The sequence below is a fragment of the Echiichthys vipera genome (genome assembly GCF_963691815.1).
Source record: "Echiichthys vipera genome assembly, chromosome: X".
Taxonomy (NCBI): Eukaryota; Metazoa; Chordata; class Actinopteri; order Perciformes; family Trachinidae; genus Echiichthys; species Echiichthys vipera.
Window position 1 is genome coordinate 4,654,191 of NC_139825.1, and position 21,434 is coordinate 4,675,624.

At 39.9% G+C, this 21,434-nt stretch overlaps 1 protein-coding gene across 1 annotated transcript in view; it reads right to left on the reverse strand.

Annotated features, from left to right (window-relative positions):
• Nucleotides 1-21,434, reverse strand: part of nfasca (neurofascin homolog (chicken) a) — a 115,136-nt gene that overhangs the window by 25,503 nt on the left and 68,199 nt on the right. Inside the window, exons 23-26 of the mRNA XM_083939120.1 lie at nucleotides 21,082-21,108; nucleotides 8,544-8,807; nucleotides 7,833-7,955; nucleotides 2,033-2,182 (exon numbers count right to left, since the gene is read on the reverse strand). Of these exons, the coding sequence (XP_083795246.1) occupies nucleotides 2,033-2,182; nucleotides 7,833-7,955; nucleotides 8,544-8,807; nucleotides 21,082-21,108 (564 nt within the window). The remainder of the gene's footprint in view (nucleotides 1-2,032; nucleotides 2,183-7,832; nucleotides 7,956-8,543; nucleotides 8,808-21,081; nucleotides 21,109-21,434) is intronic.

Consider the following 21,434-nt stretch of genomic DNA (forward strand, 5'->3'; position numbering starts at 1 on the left):
AGTACCCTGTCCAAACCACAAAGCAACAAGCCACTGTTAAACTCAGACAACAGAAGAAAATAAAGAAAAGACACAGAGTACCTTACAAGGATAAGAAATACTAAAGGACAGCAAAAAGAAAATAAACATTTCTTCTGCAGAGATACAAACTTTTCTTTATGAAGTTTCTTTAAGAAGACTGTTCAGCATATTACATTCACTCTACCACAAATGAATGAAACTCTAAAAGAAACAAATAAAAAATAAAAAACAAGAAATAAAAATCTTTATTAATTTCTCTGCCTTAAGTAAGTTATAGATTCTGCTTTCAAGGAAAATGCTTCACTGTCTGGTTTCAATACCACGTCTGTGGTCATGTCCACGGAAAAACCATATATGTTCAGGTGGCAGTGGGTGGGGTCACACCATGGTGCATATTGTGCACAACACAGCAGGCTAAGACACTTAACACACTTGTTCAGGTGAGTACAAAAGCATACCACCTGTCACTGGCCTTTATTTCAGTATATCAAGTGAGCTTGACCGCTGAGCATTGCCAGCAACGTCAGTTCCTGCTTATAACCCACATTCAAAGTTGGATTTATGTTTAAAGGTCATAATGAAGACTTATGCATACTCTATCACATTCGTACTCTATCACATAATATACTGTAGTTATTACAGTGTATATATATATATATATATATATATATATATACACTTAAGCCACCCATCTACAGCTGTACCTTGATCCAACCACATATCCACTGAACTGCTGTGCAGCGCGGAAGAGTCATGTACTTCCCTCGGCCAGCGGGGCAGGTGTGTGTGTGTGTGTATGTGTGTGTGTGTGTGTGTTTGTGTGTGTGTGTAATTTAGAATATATCTAATCATATTTAATATGTGTAAAACAACAAATAATTGTAGAATAACAAAGTTATTTTTCTTCTGTGTTTTCATTAAAGGTTGAATATGTAGAATGAGCAGAACACCACCATCTAGTGTCTCAAGATTGTAGTGGCAACAACAAAAAGTAATTCCAGCAGTCGGGTTGTCAGGTTCGTTGTGATTGTGTCAGTGATCAGCCTGCTCCATGTCAGTGATGAATCATTCAGGGTAACGCATGATTTGGACTAATAAATTCATTTGACAACACAGTATTTAACGTTAGCCAGTCTTCACTGTAAGTCTTTCTTTGAGTGGTGTGGAATCCATTAACTAGCTCTCAACTCTAAATGATTCTTGTTTCTGTAACAACAACAGACAAACCTGGCAACCCACAATGCCCAACACTGTTGGCTGCTACAATGGAAACCCATCAATAATGTTTTACAATATTTATTCAGACTGAATATATATTTTTATGGAAAAGCAATACTTATTATGTACCCCTCTAAACGCCCTGTAGGTGTATATTTTTTTTTAATATAGCTTTTAATAAAGATTCTACATATTCAACCTTTAAGTAAATTACTTTTTCATCATTATTCATTTTTCACGACACTCTTAAATTTGGATCTATCCAAGAAAAAATGAGAAGTACAAACTGTAAGTAAATATTGGTCAACGCCACAAAAGTTCTCAGAATCTTTTCAGACACAATTTAAGATCAAATCTGTGCATACAAACTTTTCATGCATGAGGCCTATTATGTCCATGCAAACTAATCAAAGAAGAACCCATACTGTAGATACATTACAGAGTTTAGTGAATAACCTGAGCATTTACTCATCAGAAGAGAACATGAGATTTTTAAAGGTCAGTCTGATCATTCACAAAGTTTCATCCCACGGAAATACAACTTCCACTCATAAATTAGATGCCGTTCATTAAGACAACCAAGCTGAAGTGCGATGCCACCCAGATATGGACGTGGGAAATGTCTTATCCTGACTGACTCAAGTTCACCTTTCACAGAACATGCAATCAAACAACAAACCAATAACTCACCCAGCTTTGACTGGGTCATGTGGGTACTACTACTGACAGACTTGCACCAAGAGTAGCCCACCTGGCTGGAACTCCGGTTCCACCTGGCCAGGTGGGGTCTCACCTGCTTTGGTCTTAAAGGTGTAAGATTTGCTGCTGATGCTGTTGAGCTCATGGGAGTAAACCCTCACATGGTACGTGGCGCCATCGATCAGATCCGTCACTGTAATGGGGGGCTGTTGTTTCACCGGTACAACTTTCACCGTCTTGTTGCCTTGAAGAAACAACAAAGGCGCAAATCACACTACAGGGGGTGTGGCCTTGGTTTCACAATAAAGGCTGCGCTTACTAGTGAAGGTCACAGCATCACAATGCTTTGCAGGTAAACTGTCTCTGAGTGAAAGCAGTGTGACTGAAGTGAATTGAGACAATAACAATGATAACAATGCATTGCCCATCCCATCATAAAGAATGATTCAGCTCTTTACAATATGGAAGCATACGCATGATGTAGTTTAGTGTTTCTAGCTATTATACCTAATGTATGAGATGCTTCTTTTTGAATCCCAGGATCATAGACTGTATAATAAATATGGACTTAGCTTTCGGGTCTGTACAATAAAGCCAATGCAGAAGTGCCTTGATTAATTACCTTAGTAAACATTTTCCTAATGAGTTTATGGTCTCAATCGTTAGTCACAAGTCTACAATACAACATGATGATGATGGCATTTAGTATATTATTGTCCAATTTAGAGAAAAATAGACAATTAAGCAGGGGGTGCTTTGGGGCATGGTTACTCTGTGATTGATAGGTTGCTGTGTTAGCGACAGGATAGACGCTAAGTTATACATATCCCCGACACTGTGTACATTAAAACAGCAATGAACTTGTTTTGGGTGTTTTCCCCTTTCATAGTGTGTTTTCACTACATTAAAGTTAATTGTAACATTGTGGTCGCTTAAAAACGTGTTTCAGTTCCACCTTGTTAACAAAGCTTATGTTAGCTAGCTAGCACTAGCGTTAACTGGTAATGTTAAAGAGGGATACTGCCAATTTTCAACTGTCTTTGTGCCACTGTGGCGAACGGTGCCAGCACCCGGAGCTCCCCACTGGTGTAAAACAAGCAGTTTCCCTCCTAAGCATTTGGCTTAGCGCAGCGGCTACAGCTTATATATTAGGTATTAAAGTAGCTATATCCATCTATATTATACCGTCTATGCTCAGAATACGTTTGCTCTCAAAGGTAAAATAAGAGGGGAACAAGGAGCAGCAAGAAAACCATTACACACAGTGGACATCAAATTCTAACTCACAAAGATCACCGGGTACAATTGAAATTGACAATTACAGAACTGTTCCAAGGTGGCAAAGCATTGTTTGTCTCAATTATTTACAGCCTAACACATCCTCCATGAGGTCAAAAGAAAAAAACACAGTGACAAAAACCTACATCTTTCCTGTGGAAAGATGTGCTGGTCATGAGCTGGCCAAGCTATGAGCATGACTTTGAGGTTGAAGTGAGAAGGCTGCATGAGCTGGTGGTCATGCACAATGCTATCAACCATTACACAAGGTCGGTGTCATCCAACAGAAGTCATTCCAAAGCCATGCTATTAAAACTAGTCCTAAAATCAGCCAAACAAAACCTAAATGCAGACCCAAGAGAAGCCATGCCAGTCCTTTTAGTAAAAGTAGAGCTATGAGTGAGGCCAAAGCTGATGTTTAGTATAGTACAACATGGCAATCTTTATGTGTTTAGGTCATGCAAATATGATTCAAATGTCTTTTCACTAAGTCCCACTTTTTTCAGACCACAGACCTTCAGTTCAGTTCAGTTCAGTTTATTTTCAGGCATTTTAGACAAAGACATTTCATGACAAACACAAAAAAATGTATAAGGTCTGAAAAAAGGGAATAGGCAGAAGCTAAGCTTATAACGCCTACCATTTAAAATACATAAACTTAGGTAGCTGCTACACACAGGTCAGAAAGAAAATGTCTGATAATTAATTTATTGCTGCTATCAGCATACACAATCAACATATGTTTGAATAATGTTCCTCTTGAGAACAGTTTTAAAATAGATTAATGTTCTGCAGTCTTTTAAATCTATGGCCAAATCATTCCAAACATTCACTCCAACAACAGAAATACAATGCCTTTTTGCATTTGTTCTAACAATGGGCTTTTTTAGAACGTCTTGCCCTCTCAGCAGATAGGTACTTTCCCTTTCCTGAAACAGGTTCTGAATCAGAATGGGTAATTGATTAGATGGAGCAAAATAAAGATGTGCTTTTTAGCAGTCTTAAGAGTGGAATAAAAGGGGCCCATAAAAACGCTGTATGGAAAAGAATAACGGAGGCAGTCAACCCGAAGCAGCGCTCCACTGTGACCCATGTGCGCCTGTGCGTGTGTGCGCACTGCTGAACCTGCGCTCCTGCTCTGTAGCAGGGTTTGCCAGCGGGGTTATTAGGTATTCTGTTAGAGGATAACCTTTGTCACGTAGAAGAACCATACCAAGATGTTAATCATCTGATACCTTGTTTGATTTATTGCAATTTATCGAGGGTAGCCACTAACCGAGGAGATGACTTTGGCTCTGCAGTGCGCATTCCTGCAGCCGCGCACCAACACATTCATTCACTCATTCATATTCAACCGCTTGTCTCTGTCGGGGTCGAGGGGGCCTGGAGCTGAGCTGTTTTGAAATATAAAAGAACTGTGTTAATTATTTTCAGCCAGATTTTACTGTGCTGCACTGCAAATACACAGGCTGAAATGTGTGTACACGATCTCAGACCAGACGTGAGATTTGATCATAGCTCCCGCTCACGTACAAATTGATAAATGCCGAAGTTTGCCAGGAAATCGTCGTACGCACGTTTTTCTGCCATACGTTCGTTTGATAAATGAGGGCCATTGTGTCTCAGAAAGATGCAGAAAAACTAGTCCATGCATTTGTTACTTCTAGGCTGGACTACTGCAACTCCCTATTATCAGGCTGCTCCAATAAGTCTGTTAAGAGTCTCCAGTTGGTCCAAAATGCTGCAGCTTGTGTACTGACTAAAACAAATCTAAGAGAACATATTTCTCCTGTATTAGCTTCTTTGTACTGGCTACCTGTAAATTCTAGAATAGAGTTTAAAATCCTTCTCCTTACCTACAAAGCTCTTATTGGTAAAGCTCCGACTTTTGCAGAAAGAATGCAGGGCTACTTGTCGTTCCTAGAGTCTCCAAAAGTAGAATGGGAGGCAGAGCCCTCAGCTACCAAGCTCCTCTCCTATGGAACCGACTCCCAAGTGTTATTCGGAATACAGACACTGTCCCCATATTTAAGAGTACACGCAAAACTTTCCTTTTTGATAAAGCTTACAGCTAGGACTTACGAGCCCCTAGCAATGTTGTTATTTTTAAGCTGATTTTGTTCTACTTAATTATGCTGCTATAGGCCTAGTCTGCCGGGGATAATACTTTTCCAGAGACTCTGAGCTTCTCCCCTGCTATGTGAGGTTTTAATCTCAATGTGATATCCAAGTTAAATAATGGTTATATCCTTCTCACAGACATTACGACTTCTGAATCACAGGGGTAGGATGAAGGCATGATGATAAGTGGTTGGGGCATGTTAGGGGCTCCCTGCCACTCTTCACTTAAACTCAAAGCTTTCAGATTTGACCTTGGAGAACAGGGGGTAGGTGGGAGGATTGGAGTCCATTAGTTCAGTCTCGTCCCCCTTTCCTCCCCCACCCTTTCTTGTTCTATTCACATTCATTCATCATTAAGAATTAAAGCCATTTCCCAAATACAGGAAAAATGCATCCTCCCTTATTTCCGTACCTGATCAAAGGTCACAGACCGTTGAATTGGTAGAAAGCAATAACAGCTGTGCTATCCAATGTCAACAAGCTCTAGGATTTCAAAAAAAGAAGGATGGGGTTTATAGAAGCAGACTTCAAGAGTGTTTAACACCTAATCCAAAGCAAAAGAAAGTGATTATGGAAGCGAGGATAGCAAAAAAAGTGACACGTTCAAACAGCATTTCAGACAAAGCAAGCCAAACAGCCCAACCACAGTGTTGGTCCAACGAGAGCATTCAAAGCCAGGCAGCATGTTAAAAAGAAACCATCGTGATGGTGCACTGTACAGGAAGTCAGTAGTGACATGATGATAATCAACATTTTCGAACATATAAAGACCAGACAGAGATAGAAAGAGTACAAGACAGAAAGAAACATACAAACACAGACTGTCGTATGTAGTACCTGCTGCTTTTTAAACAAATTTCAAATTAAGACGCCACCCTTTAAGTGGTGCTCCACGCCGCTGCAGCAACGAGTTATCTCTGATGAGAGATAGACAGTATATTTTTCTGTGTTTGAGCTGAACATTTCAACAAAACTCTTGAGCAAGCAAGTTTGGGGTATCAAAAACCTGCCATTGAGGTGTAATTTAAGTCTGTATGAAAACCTATATCATTCATGATATTAATGAGAGGGAAACTGAATCATTCTTAAGATTTTCATAATTCCATTCAGAGTTAAAGGGAGAAGATAAAGTGATGTCCAAATGAAGCTTCATGAAGCATTAGTAGTAGTTGTTGAGTCCCCTAGATGGAGCTCTTGGTTTAAAGAAAAGGGCCCAATGAATGGTAATTCATTAATGAAATGGTTCATGAAAATAATGAAATGGTTCATGAAGCTTCATTTGGACATCACAACTGACCAGCATTCACACAGTATGATTTACGAGTACTGTTGTAGATCAAGGTGTCGTTCACATCCAGTCATTTATCTAATCCTCAGCAGTGAACACCTTAGGTTAAATAAGGTTCCTGTGAAAAAGAATAAACAGATTTAAATAGATTTTGTTACGCAGCTAGATCTAAAAGGCTCTTTTAAAGCAGTCTTTTTAAGGTGGGGATTTTTTGCCAGTCAGAGGAGAACTTAAGCCTAGAAATCACACTTTTAGCAAATTGTGGCCTTATAAAGCTGATATGGTTAACGTGTGTAGCAAATACTTGCCTAGTTACACGCCTTGGAAACATGGCCGGATTATGAGCCAATGAGCCCCTGAGCACAGACATGTAAGAGGCCCCCCACCCTGTCTACATACTGTATAAAAAGACATCCAAACTCAGACAGTCAGCTTCCATATTTTGTTCCTTTGTGGTAATTTTGCATCTCCTTGTAGTCGTTCTTCATCCTTTTTGTAATCCATTTTAGTTTTAAGTTTTTGTAGTCATTTTGTGACTATTTTTAATGATAACTTTTCTATGGGGTTGTTTTGTCTCTTTGTGCTTGTTTTAACTATTATTATACAGTATATCTATTTTTAGTCACTTTGCACCTCCATGCTGTCATTTTGGGTCATTTGTATTTGATATGTTGGCTTATTTGTATGTTCTTGATGGTTTTGCATCTACTTTCAGTCATTTAGCGTGTCTTTGTGGTTGTTTTGTGTTGTTATTTGTTTGAGTTTTGGCCCCTGGGCCTGTGCCCAGATTGAGCAACTGTATGGCTTATTTCTCACCTCAAATGTTTTCAGAAATGCATTTCAGTGAGCTTTTTTCATAAAATAAGAGAACATTTCAAAATGAGCCACCATGTTGATCTGTCTTGAAATCTGGCAGCCCATGAGTGAAACTATTTGTCCAGATCGGTACCGGCATCCTGGACAAATTCAAAACTGCTTGTGACAAGCCCAAGCCCAGGTGTCCAATGCTGGGAAGTGGGGCGACCCCTCTCATCCAAAAAATGCCACAGTGACACCTGATCTCTGAAATGTTGCTCTTTGTCTGCTCCTGCTCTTTTTACTTCATCATCATCATCTCACTACTCTGGTTGTTTTAGTCTTTGATAATCAAGTTCAAATTTAGCTTCTGCTTTCAATAGCTCAATGTTGGCTTGGTCTGGTTTCTTACTGTCCAGTGTGAACTCTAGCACAAACTCGCTGCTGCCAGGAGGGAAGGTGTGTCTCCAGCTGACAGTAACGTAGTTACTGTTAGGCTCCACCGTCAGATTAAAGATCTCCCACCCAGACGCCACTGCACAAGGGAGGAGGAGGCACAGGGGGGTCAGGGGTAAAGGGGTACAAGGTTAAAGGTCAGGAGCAAGGGACAAGGGGCAGAGATTGCACAGTTACAACAACCATACAAAGGGCTCCAAGTAATAAGATGATGATTTTTGATGATGACGATCATGGACTGAAAATTCACACACAAGAAAATTCAGAGATTTTTCAATTCATGAAACATTTGGTTGCAATGCTAGCTTCTGGTTTAGAGTTGACTAATTGAACCTTAAAAACAATATCACAAACTCTCATCACTCTAAAGTGTTGAAGGGTGCTATCTCTTGTATCTCTGTAAGAACTTTACAGTTATCACCATCCATTGCATTAAAAAAAAGTTTGGATTCTCACTTCCTGACCAGGAGGGTAGTTGCTGGCTACATCCCAATATTCTGAAGTAATTCCCTTACTTGCACAGCAGGTACAGCACAGTTTATTGGAATGCAGCCCTGTTGTAGTTTCCTGTTTTGTCAGGTGGGAGAAGGGAATCATCTTTTGATATCCATGGTCTCTTAAAACACTAGAAAGACAGTAAAACCCACAATGGGGCAACAGCATGTACCCAACACATTCTGATCAGTACGCCTGATGGTGACCAGCTCAGGTGTGGTGGGAGTGGTTGCCTCAGTTGTTGTCGTGGTGGTGGTGGTGGTGGCGGTAGTTGCAGGAGTAGCAGCAGTAGTAGTAGTAGTAGAAATCATAGTTGTAGGAGTCGCAAAAGTTGAGTCACTAATGGTTGTAGGAGCGATGGTAGTCGGAGGAAGAGGAGCGAGAGGAGTGGAAGTAGGAGAGAAAGCTGTAGACGTGGAGGCGTCTGTAAACTCGACTACAAGGGAGGAGGTGGGAGAGAGCAAAGGGTTAAAGACAAGGCAGAAGGAACATCACAGAGACACATACAGGAGAGAGTCAATAAGGGCCTGAGCTGAAGCACACAAGGAATTCCTCACAGCAGCACTCATCATCACACACACAAGTCATCATGAGTGGAGAAATGATCACAGTGCTTCATCTACTGTATGTTGGGATCAACACACACTTCACCATTGTCCTGCATAGACTGAGACTACACTGCCACCAAGAGGACAGATGCTCATATTACACTGTGCCTGTTTGCAGGACATGCACATGAGTAGGTACTGTATTGAATAAGAGCTAGGTTTGGGGAAGACCAAACTGGTGGTTAACAAGTATTTTTGTTGCGTTTAAAGGGAAATTTCTCAATTAATAGGTGATCAACGAAAAAAACTGTCTTGGTGGCTTATTTGATATTAATGCAGAAAAAGACCATGGAATGCAAATATGATGGAATTACACTTTAACGGAGGTACTATTCAGCCTGTGAAAATAGTTAAACTGAGAGAGTAAGATCTCTAGAGGAGCCACAGAAAATGTACTTAAATTGACTGGGCATTGTAAGATCAGAGCGAATGTCATCAGGGTTGTGATGATGATTTCATTTGGGGTTACCTCAGCTTGGACTTAGGGACTGCATATTTTTAAAGCCTGTGTTGCAAACTGGGGCCATGGAGATTGAAATACGTTGGTCGAAGAAGATTATGCCATCGGTTGCATTATGGGAAATGTCAGATCCAGCATTTTTCCCATACTGGGAACTAAAAGCCAATATATGTCAACCTCTGCTGCTTCCTATTTGACCCTTCTTTGTTTTAATCTGTCTCTTACAAGTTCCCCAATGATATATAAATATAATGAATTGCTTATCTCCAGTATTGACCAGGAAGACCCCCCTTCATCCATTTACAGACACGTCATTCACATACACATCAATGGTAAAATACAACATACTGTTGTGTTATGTCACATTTCATCCAGTGTCTGCCATTATAGTAGAAACTCTGATGGGAGTCCTTGTTACTTTTTTTTTTTGACAAATACTCTCTTCTCTTAGCATATATGCAGATATAAGCTATATCAGTGTCAGAGCAGTTGTGGCTGACCAAAATATGTCAGTAAATGAAAATACAAAAGTGTCAGGCACTGAAAGCTGGTATTAAACTCAGGTTCTTAGTCTTTTTTATCCATTGTTTGATTATATAGTAAGATATCTTATTTAACTCATAATTGTACACATTTTAGGTACATAATAATACCCAGCCATGGTCTCATCTATTTTATGGACTTTTGTGTCACTATAGTGCCCTCTTGTGGGGGTCAAGCCCCGCTCAGGTTTGGATACAGCACATTCTTTTCCACTCTAACTGTTGTTCACTCCTACTGTACCTTGAATTGTCAGCTCCACACAGTAAATGGTCCCACTACTGATGGCCCCACCCCATCACACAAAACCCCCAAACCCCAGCCATCATGCTTGCATCACAAGGCTGATACCAAGCATGCCCTCAAACCAACATGCGAGGCAAAGAGTAAGTAGGACGGGATGATGGAAACGTCAGCATGTTCAGTAGCCAATACAGCCCAGTGAGGTGGGCCAGTTCAGCCCAAAGCTTCAAGCCACCTTACCTGCAATCCTCAGTACTGTTTGTACAACCGAACAGGTAAACAGAAGAAATGCATAAAGACAGCAGAGGGAGATGATGTTTAAAGAAGCTCAGAAGCAAGATGATCAAGCCAGTGAGTAAGTGCACAAGCCAACAGCTGATGGAGTTTGTGTGTCATACCCAGCACACTCATCAAGTCGCATCTTAAATCAAAATATTTCCTCCATCTTGACATCTTGATGCAAGGACATGCATCTCCTCCCATACCACAGACACTCCCAAAACAGCAGTGCCATCATGACATCGTATCCAATGAAAATGACTGAGGTATGGATCAGAAGACATTGGTTGCTACACAACGACTTATTTCTCATGGCAGACGGGAGGCGGCAGCCATGCTGTGAGATTGCATTGTAAAAGTGTGCCATCAGGGATTGGTTCAGAAATCAGAGGTTAAAGGTCAACATATGTACAAATTACCTTTCTACGTGTCCAGGGGCCTCATTTATAAAGCTTGCTGTGCAAAAAAACCTTGTGTAGACAGGCAGAAATGTGCGCTAAAATGTGCGGTGGTAAACATTGATATTTATAGAAAAAATATTTGTGGAGAAGTGTGCGTATTCCTACGCCAACTGCCACCTTTGCGTCGATATCCCACGAAGTTTTTCTGACTCGGTAATCAGTGACATTCGATGGAATGACCATGAAATACAGCTGAGTCAGCAGAAAAAACATACACATTAACTATAAAATGACTGGCAGCAAATGTGTTTCACACTGTATAAAGCCCATTTGTGCTTTTGGATAGGCTATACTAATATAGGACTATACCGTTGGCATGCAGTTAAGAAGCAGTTTGAATTAATCATCAAATCTACATATTTTTAAGAACATGTTTGATTGAATTGTCTAACTGCATACGTTGGCAGGTGTGTCCGCTTGGCCGAAGTTGTGAAAAAGTTTTGTGCAAAGTTATGGCCAACAATTATTGGTGGTCAAAGCACCAATAATTTAAACATTGGTGCTTTGTTTTCTGTGTAGGGACTCATCGTGCTACTGCAGAGGTTTGTTGTTATTTGGAGCAGTATTAGTGGTTACAAAAGCCGGGGCTTTTTGTGCTCAATTTTTTTATTGTTTTTTCAATAATGATAATAGAATAAAATAAAATAAAATAAATAATAATAAAATAATTCAACCACAATACAGTAAATAAGAATATTTCTAATATTAAAAATAACTCTTCAACATAATAATTATGGGTTACTATATACAATACAAACATATAATTGAAAAATCACATGCCTATACAGAAACACAGACAGCAACCAGAGCCCCTAATCAAGCCTCAGCCAGCACTGCAATCAAAATCCAATGCTCACAAGGCTCTTGAAAAGGGGCTGGACCATACAAATGAAGTCAATGTCATAAAAAAAAACAATTTAATTAAATAAAAGAAAAAAGCTTAGAAAAAGAACTAGTAAAAGAAGTAGATAAGTAAAAGAAGAAGAAGAGAAGAGGAAAGAAGAGAAAAAAGGGGAAAAAAAGAATAAAAAATAAGTGAAAAAATAAATTATTAAATAAAACGTACCAAGAGTACCACACATCCCTCCCACCCACCCACAGGACCCAAAGTAGAAACCAGAGATGGCTACAATAATGATTTTAAGGTGATGATCGCATCATCCCAACGAGAAATGTTTTTGGGTTTGGCCTGATGTAAGTAAGCTGCCCAACGTTCCATAATGGCTATATCTGAAGTCTAACAACCATAACAAACGGGGAGGTTTCCATCTGCATGCTATTAGCCTTTTAGCGGCAGTGAGGCCCGCCAGAAAAAGGCATATGTATTTAGCAGGTAGGTCCAAACTGGAAGAATCATTAAGTAAAAAGATGGTAGGCGAATGAGGAATCTGCTTAGACAGTGTTATGGACAGCACACTAAGAAAACTTTCTTCCAGATATCCGTGACACCTGGGCACTCCCAAATTATATGGAAAAAAAGTGCCTGAGCTCTTTTGTGAACAAAGGGTGCCATTAGGAGAGGGTAAGGCTTTAAATAACAGAATGCGTGGAGTGAGATAAGTTCTGTGTATAAAGTTGTAATGAATGATTCGATGGTTGGGGTTTCTGGAAGAAAAAGAAAGGTTTTGCGAGAAATTATTGTCATCTGATGGAAGGTCCTGCTTCCAAAATCTGCCCAGAGGAAGTGGTTTGTTTGGTGCCTGCAACAAAATAGCGTAGACAGTGGAAACCAAACCCTTACTTCCGGTCAGAGCCTTATGAAGAGGATGTAGACCTAGTGTCCCGTCCCAGGGCACCCCATATGTGCGCATTGCTGTACGCAACAGAAGGTAAAAGAAAAAAGAGGAACTAGGTAAATTAAAGAGTTTCTGAATGTCAGTGAATGAAACTCTTTAACTTGAAAAATATCAGAAAATTTAAGTACAACATTATTTGCCAAGCTGGAAAAGTAAAAAGGATGCCCTCCCAACTGAAGATGGGAGTTAAAGTATATAGGTGACTGAAGATACCAATTGGGAGATATCATGCACATTTTTCCATCAACACTCCAGGTAGAGATGAGCTCCGTGATAATAAACCCAAATTTCAATTTAGATTGTTTAATGGTGATATTAGAATAAAAAAGATCTTTTAGTCTTTGGGGCTGAACAATGTTTTCCTCAATAGGACACCAGGATACACAGGAGGCTGTACCAAACCAGGTAGAGATGGGGCATAACAAAAAGGACCAATGATACCACTGAAAGTTTGGGAGTCCTAAACCACCAAAACTTTGAAAGACAGATAATTTTATTCTTGGTCTTTTTCCCGCCCATATAAATTTAGAGATTAGTGAATGAATTTTCTTCCAATATCCTTTAGGAGGTTCCAGAGGAAGAATAGAACTTACTAAATTTATTCTGAAAAGATTATTCATTTTAATCACTGAGATGCAATGATGAAAAGAGGAGGATGAAGAACTCCACTTTTGAAGACTAGTATCCACCTCAGCGAGTACTTATAGTTTAGGGTTACTCTTATAATTGTTAGTCACTATGACTGAAATTGGAGAAACAAGTGACTGCGGTGGTAGATACCTGATGTAGGTACTTTGGGTTTAATTGGATCAATAGTGTGACTTTCAAATGAAATATTTGATAAGGAAAATTAATAAAGAAAAATTACTAAAAATTAATAACTTTAATTTATTAAAAACGTCACACGAAGAACCAATCAAATATAGGGTACCTACATTGGTGCCCTGTGTGAGGCTTAGTTATGTTGGCTGGCAATAATTCATAATTGTGTGATATTAATATTCATCATATTTTTGGACATTTTACAATTTTTGGAATTTTTAATCCAAAATTTTCCAAAAGTCGTTCCATTTAACCCCACTTGTCTTCCACAGGAGTAGACATCCAGCTGTACTTACAAACAAGTACAAAGTGGTGTTATTTGATTAATTCTCCAAATTTAGCTAAGGCGATTTGAGAATATTGATAACCTCTGTAAGCCAGATAGTTACCCTTAAGATTTTGCTATTGCTGCTAGCTATTAAAGTTTGGTTTAGCATTTGAATATCACATATTCAATGCAATCTAATGAGTCTTGTCATAAGTTGTTGCTAAATTAAGTGCTCCTTCCCCTTAACTCATAGCGTGCCCCCGGCCCTATGAACCGAGAGCTTGAACTGTTGGAACTGCCTTGCATTTCAACCTGAGTGGAGATAGATAGAGCCACAGTGAGCTACCAGCCCTGTGAAATAAAGTTACATGCCCAGCTGTTTCTTCCATGTGTCTCAGCTTGAGTAGTACTTTACAGATAATATTCCCTGACTGACTGCCCTGCATCTCAGGTAGTGTAAATTCTGGTCCCAGAACCACATAGTGCTGTAGTTGCCCCTCCCCGTGCAGGAAGCAAGCTACCCACATAGTAGACCAGAGGAACTGTTGTTTGAGGCTAGTGTACTGCCCAAGTCACATCACACGGTGTCTGCCAAGCAACACCAGAGCCAAAACAATTGCATTGTTGTACTAGACAACAAGTTTTAATCTCACCTTCCATTTGAAACAATGGAGAACCCAAGTGTAGAGAATTTCATTTCTTCCCTTGCACAGAGCCTTAAACCTGGCTACCCTGAGTTCATTAACACATTGAACTTAAGTGAGTGCAGTAAAGAAATAGACTCCCTTCTCAGCGACACATCTAAAGGGTCAGTGTTGAGATGTTTGCTCCTGAACTTTCACCGGCAAACTAACATTGTCTGTCAGAGCAAAATAGCATTAGAAACGGAGATAGAATCCCTTAAAGCTCAAAATTCTAATCTCATTAGTGAAGTTCAGATAGCAAATCACAAAGTCCTGCGCTATTTAGAAGATTTGCACTCAGCAGAGTCACAACTCTTCTCCCACAAAAAGGAATTGTTAGGGCTTAGATCAGAAACTCTTGCCCCACCAAAGTCATTCAGCCTTGCTGATTCTGGCCTTTCAAATTCAAATTCCTCCCTCAATGAGAGATTAACGCCCTCTCCAGAGCCGACCAGGGAAGTTCAGTCCTGCTCTACCTCCTTATTGCATCACTTTGAGAGTGATGACAGAGCTAGCATAGTCTTGCCTTCACAAACGGTGACCTCACAATGTCCCCGCTTTGAAGAGCTTGAGCTTCTAGCTAAAGATATGGATATGTTTGATCCAGACAACTGCGATCATAAAATTGAGGACCATTTTAGGGAATTAGATCAAAATCTAATTGACCTGCCCAATGCAACACAGAGAGAGAAAGTTAAACTTGTGTGGAAAACCAGCTCAAAAGCTGTCCGCAAAGTTATATAGTCTCAACCTGCCAGAGTCAGAAATGACTACAATGAGCTCCGTCATGCACTGACAGAAGAATTTGCTTCTACTGCAGACGAAATCGCTTCTTTGGTTGCAGCTAGTCAAATTAAACATTCCCGTCAAGAGAGTCCCAGAGACTACTATAGACGTTTGAGACACGTATACTTTCAAGGAAAGAATGCACCAGGCTTAGAAGAGAACCCAACCTTTAAGTCCCTGTACTTGCAGAATCTTCATCCTTGTATACGTACGCACGTTATTCTTGAGACAAGAAAAGATAACCTCTCTCTTAACGAGGTGAGGAAAATAGCACAGGTGGCTTGGGAAACTGTTGTCAATTGCAAAGCAAGGGAAACAACATCTGCTTCCAGCAGCTCAAACACCGTGAGGTCAAACAGACCTTCTGTCTCAGAACCCCACCCTCAGAACAGATCGAAGAGGGGGGACAGAACACAGCATAGGGACGCAGAGCGTAAACGCCATGTCCGCCAGCTGCCACGGGATAGTCATGCCCAGAGCAGGAGCTGTAGAAGGCCATATTCTGAGATCCTGGCCTAGCATAATGACCTGCCAAACCACTGCTCAGATGATGACCAAACCAAACTGTTCATTGGCTGAATTGACCCCTGGACCTGGCCTATGGCGTAGGATCACCACAAAGGTTAACCAACCGGTTATCCTTAACTGAGCACAGCACAGAGCGATCCGAGTCCTCTTTTGCCTAAGAACAACTAAGACAAGCTTCCAGCTTCCTTTCTTCAACCCAGCCGCTGGCATCAAGCAACGCCAAACAACTCCCATCTCATGGACTGGTAACTAATCACCAACTGGGCATTACTACATGTTATAGGACTTTATGAACGGCTAGATACTATTGTAACTTTGTCATAAGAACTGAGAGATCCTGCTTTTGGTGCTTCATGTAACTTAAGTGTTCACACCTTCTCTGCAGGGGTCCGAGTCCCCCACCTCTTCTCTTTGTCTCTCTCTCTCTCACACACACACACACACACACACACACACACACAAACACAAACACACACATTTGCTGTTAGCTTTAGTTAGTTTATTGTTTCTTGTTTGTTGCATTTATTAATCTGTTAATAAATGTTTGTGTTTACCATATGTCTGTTTATTTAATATTACACAAAGATGAATGAGCCAGCTTCTACTAAGAAAATAACTTTTAAATCTAGGAAATTGCCTAGAGCAGGTGTTCTCCATCAACACCATTGCCTTTGGGTCATTATATAACACCTGAATCCTTGATAAAAAGTTATTTCCAAAACCCATACGATGTAGAACCTGCCACAGAAAATGCCACTCAAGGCGATCAAATGCCTTCTCCGCATCGAGTGACAAAATGGCATTCGAGGAATCTGCAGTGTTTGAAGCTTCAATGATGTGCAGAAGGCGGCGGACATTATCAGAGGCAAGGCAATTCTTAATGAAGCCAGTCTGATCCGAATGAATTAGAGTAGGCAAGTGCGGCTCCTATCGGGAAGCTAAAACTTTGGCGAATAACTTAGTATCAGCATTCAAAATTGATATAGGACGGTAGCTCAAGCACTCCAAAGGATCCTTATCCTTTTTTAAAAGTAAATAAATACTTGCAATATTAGAATTCTTAGAGAGAGAACTATTATAAATTGCAGAATGAATAATGTCCAGTAAAAGAGGACCAATTTGGGGCCAAAAGGCCAGATAAAACTGTGGGGGTATACCATCCAGCCCTGGTGATTTGTTCTTATTCATGCTCTCTAGGGCTTTGTGGCATTTACTCAAAGTTATGGGAGCATCAAGTTCAAGGGCAGCATCATAAGAAAGCTTTGGAAGTTGAAGGGAGAAAAGCTTCTGCAGGAGTGCTCATTAAAAGTAAACTCGGAAGAGTACAAAGCGGAGTAAAATGAAAAAAATAATAACATTGACATCAGTTGGAGCGGAGCATAATTTACCTGTGGAGGATTTAACAGACGAGATGTTATCCAATTGTTCATTGGTTTTGAGTTTCGAAGCCAGTAGACGACTTGGTTTGGTACTGTGCATATAATCAAGTTGCCTAGTTCTATGAATAAGAAAATCAGATTTGATCCTCAGTAGTTGGTTAAGGTCTTTTATTAGTAGGTCTCGCTCAAGAATAAGATCAGGGGTAGCATTCAGAGCCAAAGAACTCTCTAAAATTACAATTCTATTTTCTAAATCCAAGGTCTGCTGCGATCTTGTTTTATTAAGATTAGAGGCAAATCCAATTGTTTTGTCCCTTATGAACCCTTTTACAGCTAGCCAAAGTACCCTGGGAAGTTGTTCTTTCATTTCCCTTGGAAAAGATTAATTCTGCAATAAAGTAGAATTAAACCGCCAATTTCCCGTTTCCGGCCAGAAGGGATAGCCAGTCTGCCAAATACAGCCCATATGGTCAGAAAGAGACATAGGAAAAAGAGCAAAATCTGAGGCTTTTTCAAATAAATGTTTAGAGCTGAAAATGTAATCTATACGGGAAAATGATCTATGACGTGAAGAAAAACAAGAAAATTCTCTTAGAGAGGGATTAGCTGTCCATCAGACATCTACTACAGCACAGTCTGATGCCCGTTTCCTTAAAGCAGAGGAAGCAAGACACTGGTTTGTCCCCTCGGCTAGCCCAGTTCTATCCAATGAGTGCAACCAAACTGCATTAAAGTCACCTCTTATTATTAGACCAAAATCAGATAAATCCAGCATAAGTTTAGTCAGATAATCAAAAAAGCTGCCATCAAAGGATTTAGGGGCATAAACAGAAACAAAAGCTATCTTTTTACCATTCACTAGGGTTTTAATAAAGACTACTCTACCCTCTGAGTCCTTCCCCAAACCTAAAATTATTTAATTCACCACAGTAGCCAGTATTTATAAAGGAAAGGTTGCGTGCAAATGTGCGCCGCACAGTTTTATAAATCTCAATTATTATTTTTTTGCGCAGCACATTCATGGTTTTGTGGGAGCGCAATGTTTGGGAAGGATTCTAAGCACAGTTTTATAAATGAGGCCCCTGATCACGAAAACCATCTGGTAGAACATGAATCAAAAGATTTATAATGTGTGAAATACTGTATGTGATGTGATGTAGCAGATAAGGCACATTTTCATATAACTTGTTCCTTATATTTCAGTCACTAAATATGTGACTCAAAGAGAAAAGTATTTAATGTGAGCATTCTGGGTGAGCTTCTTCAATCCCTGACAGCACACAGCAGCAGACAAACAGCAGTTTTACACAGAGGAGAGATGGAGAGTTGACAAAAGAAAGAAAATAAAGCATAGACAGCAGTTCAGTCCAATAAAAAAACACAGTCTGGTCAGTTTTCACATAAAGCTTCAGTCTTTATGTCTTCTTCGTATAACCTTTGATGTGGGTTTTGACAGTTGCTTGGACAGAAAAACAGAAAACATTCCTTGTTGGCTGGTTCCTTTATCAATATTTTTGATATATTAAGATGAGTTTGAGCTGATCTAAAAACAATAAATAAATCCATTTAAATAATAAAAAATAACTTGCAGTCTTATGTGATTGATTTTCTTTAAGTTAGTCATTTTTTAAAATCAAATCAAATCAAACTTTATTTATATGGCGCTTTTCATACAGAAAAGTATTGCAAAGTGCCTTACAGAGATGTACAGAAAAAGAGAAACATCAAATAAAATCAGGAGAAGAAAGTTAAAAGAACCCAACCCTCTCACAGTCACTCACAGAGACACATACAAATGTATATACGTTCATTCACACATTCACATAAACACACACAGCCATGCAGGCACACAGATACACAGACTCACACCTCCACCAACGCTAGCTGTCACTACAGAGACATGGCCGGGCAGCGAGACCAGAGGTACAGAGGAGTCTAGAGGAAGCTACCTTTTGGGGGGCCAACCACACCGGGAGAGATCCCAGTCCAAGGTCACAGGGAGCACCGCCACAGAGACCACCCCAACCCGAGCAGACAGGAGCCTCCGCACCAAGGTGCAGAGCCCTCTAGCCGCCCGGGCCGGAACCGTCCACGGGACAGCACCCCCCACGGCCAAGATCAGAGACAACTCCCAAACTGGCAGGCCCCCTGAGGAAACACTGGAGATTAAAAACTGTTGCCTAGAACAGTAAAGGGTTAAAATATGGAGGCTAAAAACGAGGGACTAAAACATAAAAGCATAAAAGCATAGAGGCTAAAACGTGAAATAGAAGATAAAAGCATAAGAGCATAAGACATGTAAATAAAAGCATGAAGGCTAAAACACAGAGATTAAAACAGTAAAAAAGGATAAAACGTGCTCTGATTAGCACTGACTAAAAGAAATCAATTAACTAAAAGCCTGGTTAAAAAGATGGGTCTTAAGCCTCTTTTTAAAAACCTCAGCAGTCTCCGCGACCCTGAGGCTCTCCGGCAGGCTGTTCCACAGTCGGGGCCCATAATAACTGAAAGCCGCCTCCCCGTGCTTTTTTGAACTAACCTGTGGTATGGTTAAAAGGCCGCTGCTGGAGGACCTCAGGGTCCGCGTCGGCCGATAAGGTAAAAGCAAGTCAGATAGGTAAGAGGGCCCAAGACCGTTAAGACACTTAAAAACTAGTAGAAGAACTTTTAAATCAATCCTGAAACGGACGGGGAGCCAATGCAGTGACTTTAAAACTGGTGTTATGTAAACTAAAATATACCTTTATTGATCCCGGGCAGGGACATTCAGTACATTAACTTCAACAAGTATTTTATATCTACCTCTCCCCCTATCTGCTCGCAATGCTGCTAATGTAAACAAGTATTTTACAAACGCAAAACTTGATGTTTGTATAATATATATACTGTATAACTACTAAGTTTGCATGTCAACTGATCAATTTCCATAACAACTGAGGAAATTCACTCTTGTTTGACGTCACAGTGTTAACCTAGACCTGTATATGGCCAAAATCCTCTATCCAGATACAGGTATTTCATTTCTCGATAACGATAATCCTAGTTTTGTATACTCATGTGTGAATTAAAATTAACATAATATGCAAGAATCAGAATGAAGTAAATATTGTCGTAACGCAATCTGGCCTCGGTTTTTATGACAACATGATAGAAAAATATATCCGAGAGACATTTATATATAATTTTGAAGATATAATATCTTGATATGGAAGGAGGACTTTATGTCAAGATATCACGATATAATCTTACGTATGTGAATTTCTTGGGTTATGTTATCCAGTTGATGTTGATGCATATGTGTTCAATGTGAAGTTTTATTATGAAACAAAAAAAACTACAATATTCCAATGATATTACCTCAGCTATTAAAAATAATATTTTCTGAGAAGTTTGAGTTTATGTGCTGGTTGTTGTCAATTTAGAAATAATTGTTTATCACAAAATTTCTTTATGATTTTTTTCATATTGATTCAACTGAAAGACGATTAACTAAGTTGTAGTATTAATCAATTGATATTGAATTATAGCCCTATTTTGACCCTTTTGAGAATTTCTGCATACATGCAGAGTGATTGCAGGACTTGGATTATATATTGTGCCTTTAAAAACTCATAACACAAAATGTTAATTGTAAAATCTAATTATATTGCCTGCCTTAACCTGTTGAATACCTGATACCATAGCTCTCTCTGTTGTCAGTGTGAGCTGCAGGGGGTGGTACAACTGCACTTGAGTGAACAATTTCATGAAGGTGGACTGCACTGCTGTTTGGTGTTAAGGTGAGCAGATAGAGACAGACATGGAGGATGGGGATGGGGAAAGGCTACAGGCATACCGCACTTCTCATTCCCCATTACCTAGACCTGTAAAGTCCGTAAAGTTTTCTGCCAACAGAAAGAGAAATGGACAAAGGAGAGAGGCGAGAGGTGTAAAACAGACACCACAGCAGTTGGAAGGTCGCTTCCACACTTATTCTCACTAAGCACTAATGGTAAACCATGCAATCTGTTCAGGTTTGGTTCAGTTGAATTTTTCACATTTATTTGGTTTGTACATTCACCTCCATTGTACTGGGGTGGAAGCAGTAATCTAAGACACACACACACACACACACACACACACACACACACACACACACACACACACACACACACTTGCTAACAAAGAGCCCTGTGTTTACTAAAGGTCTTCTTTAACCTCACTCGTCTCT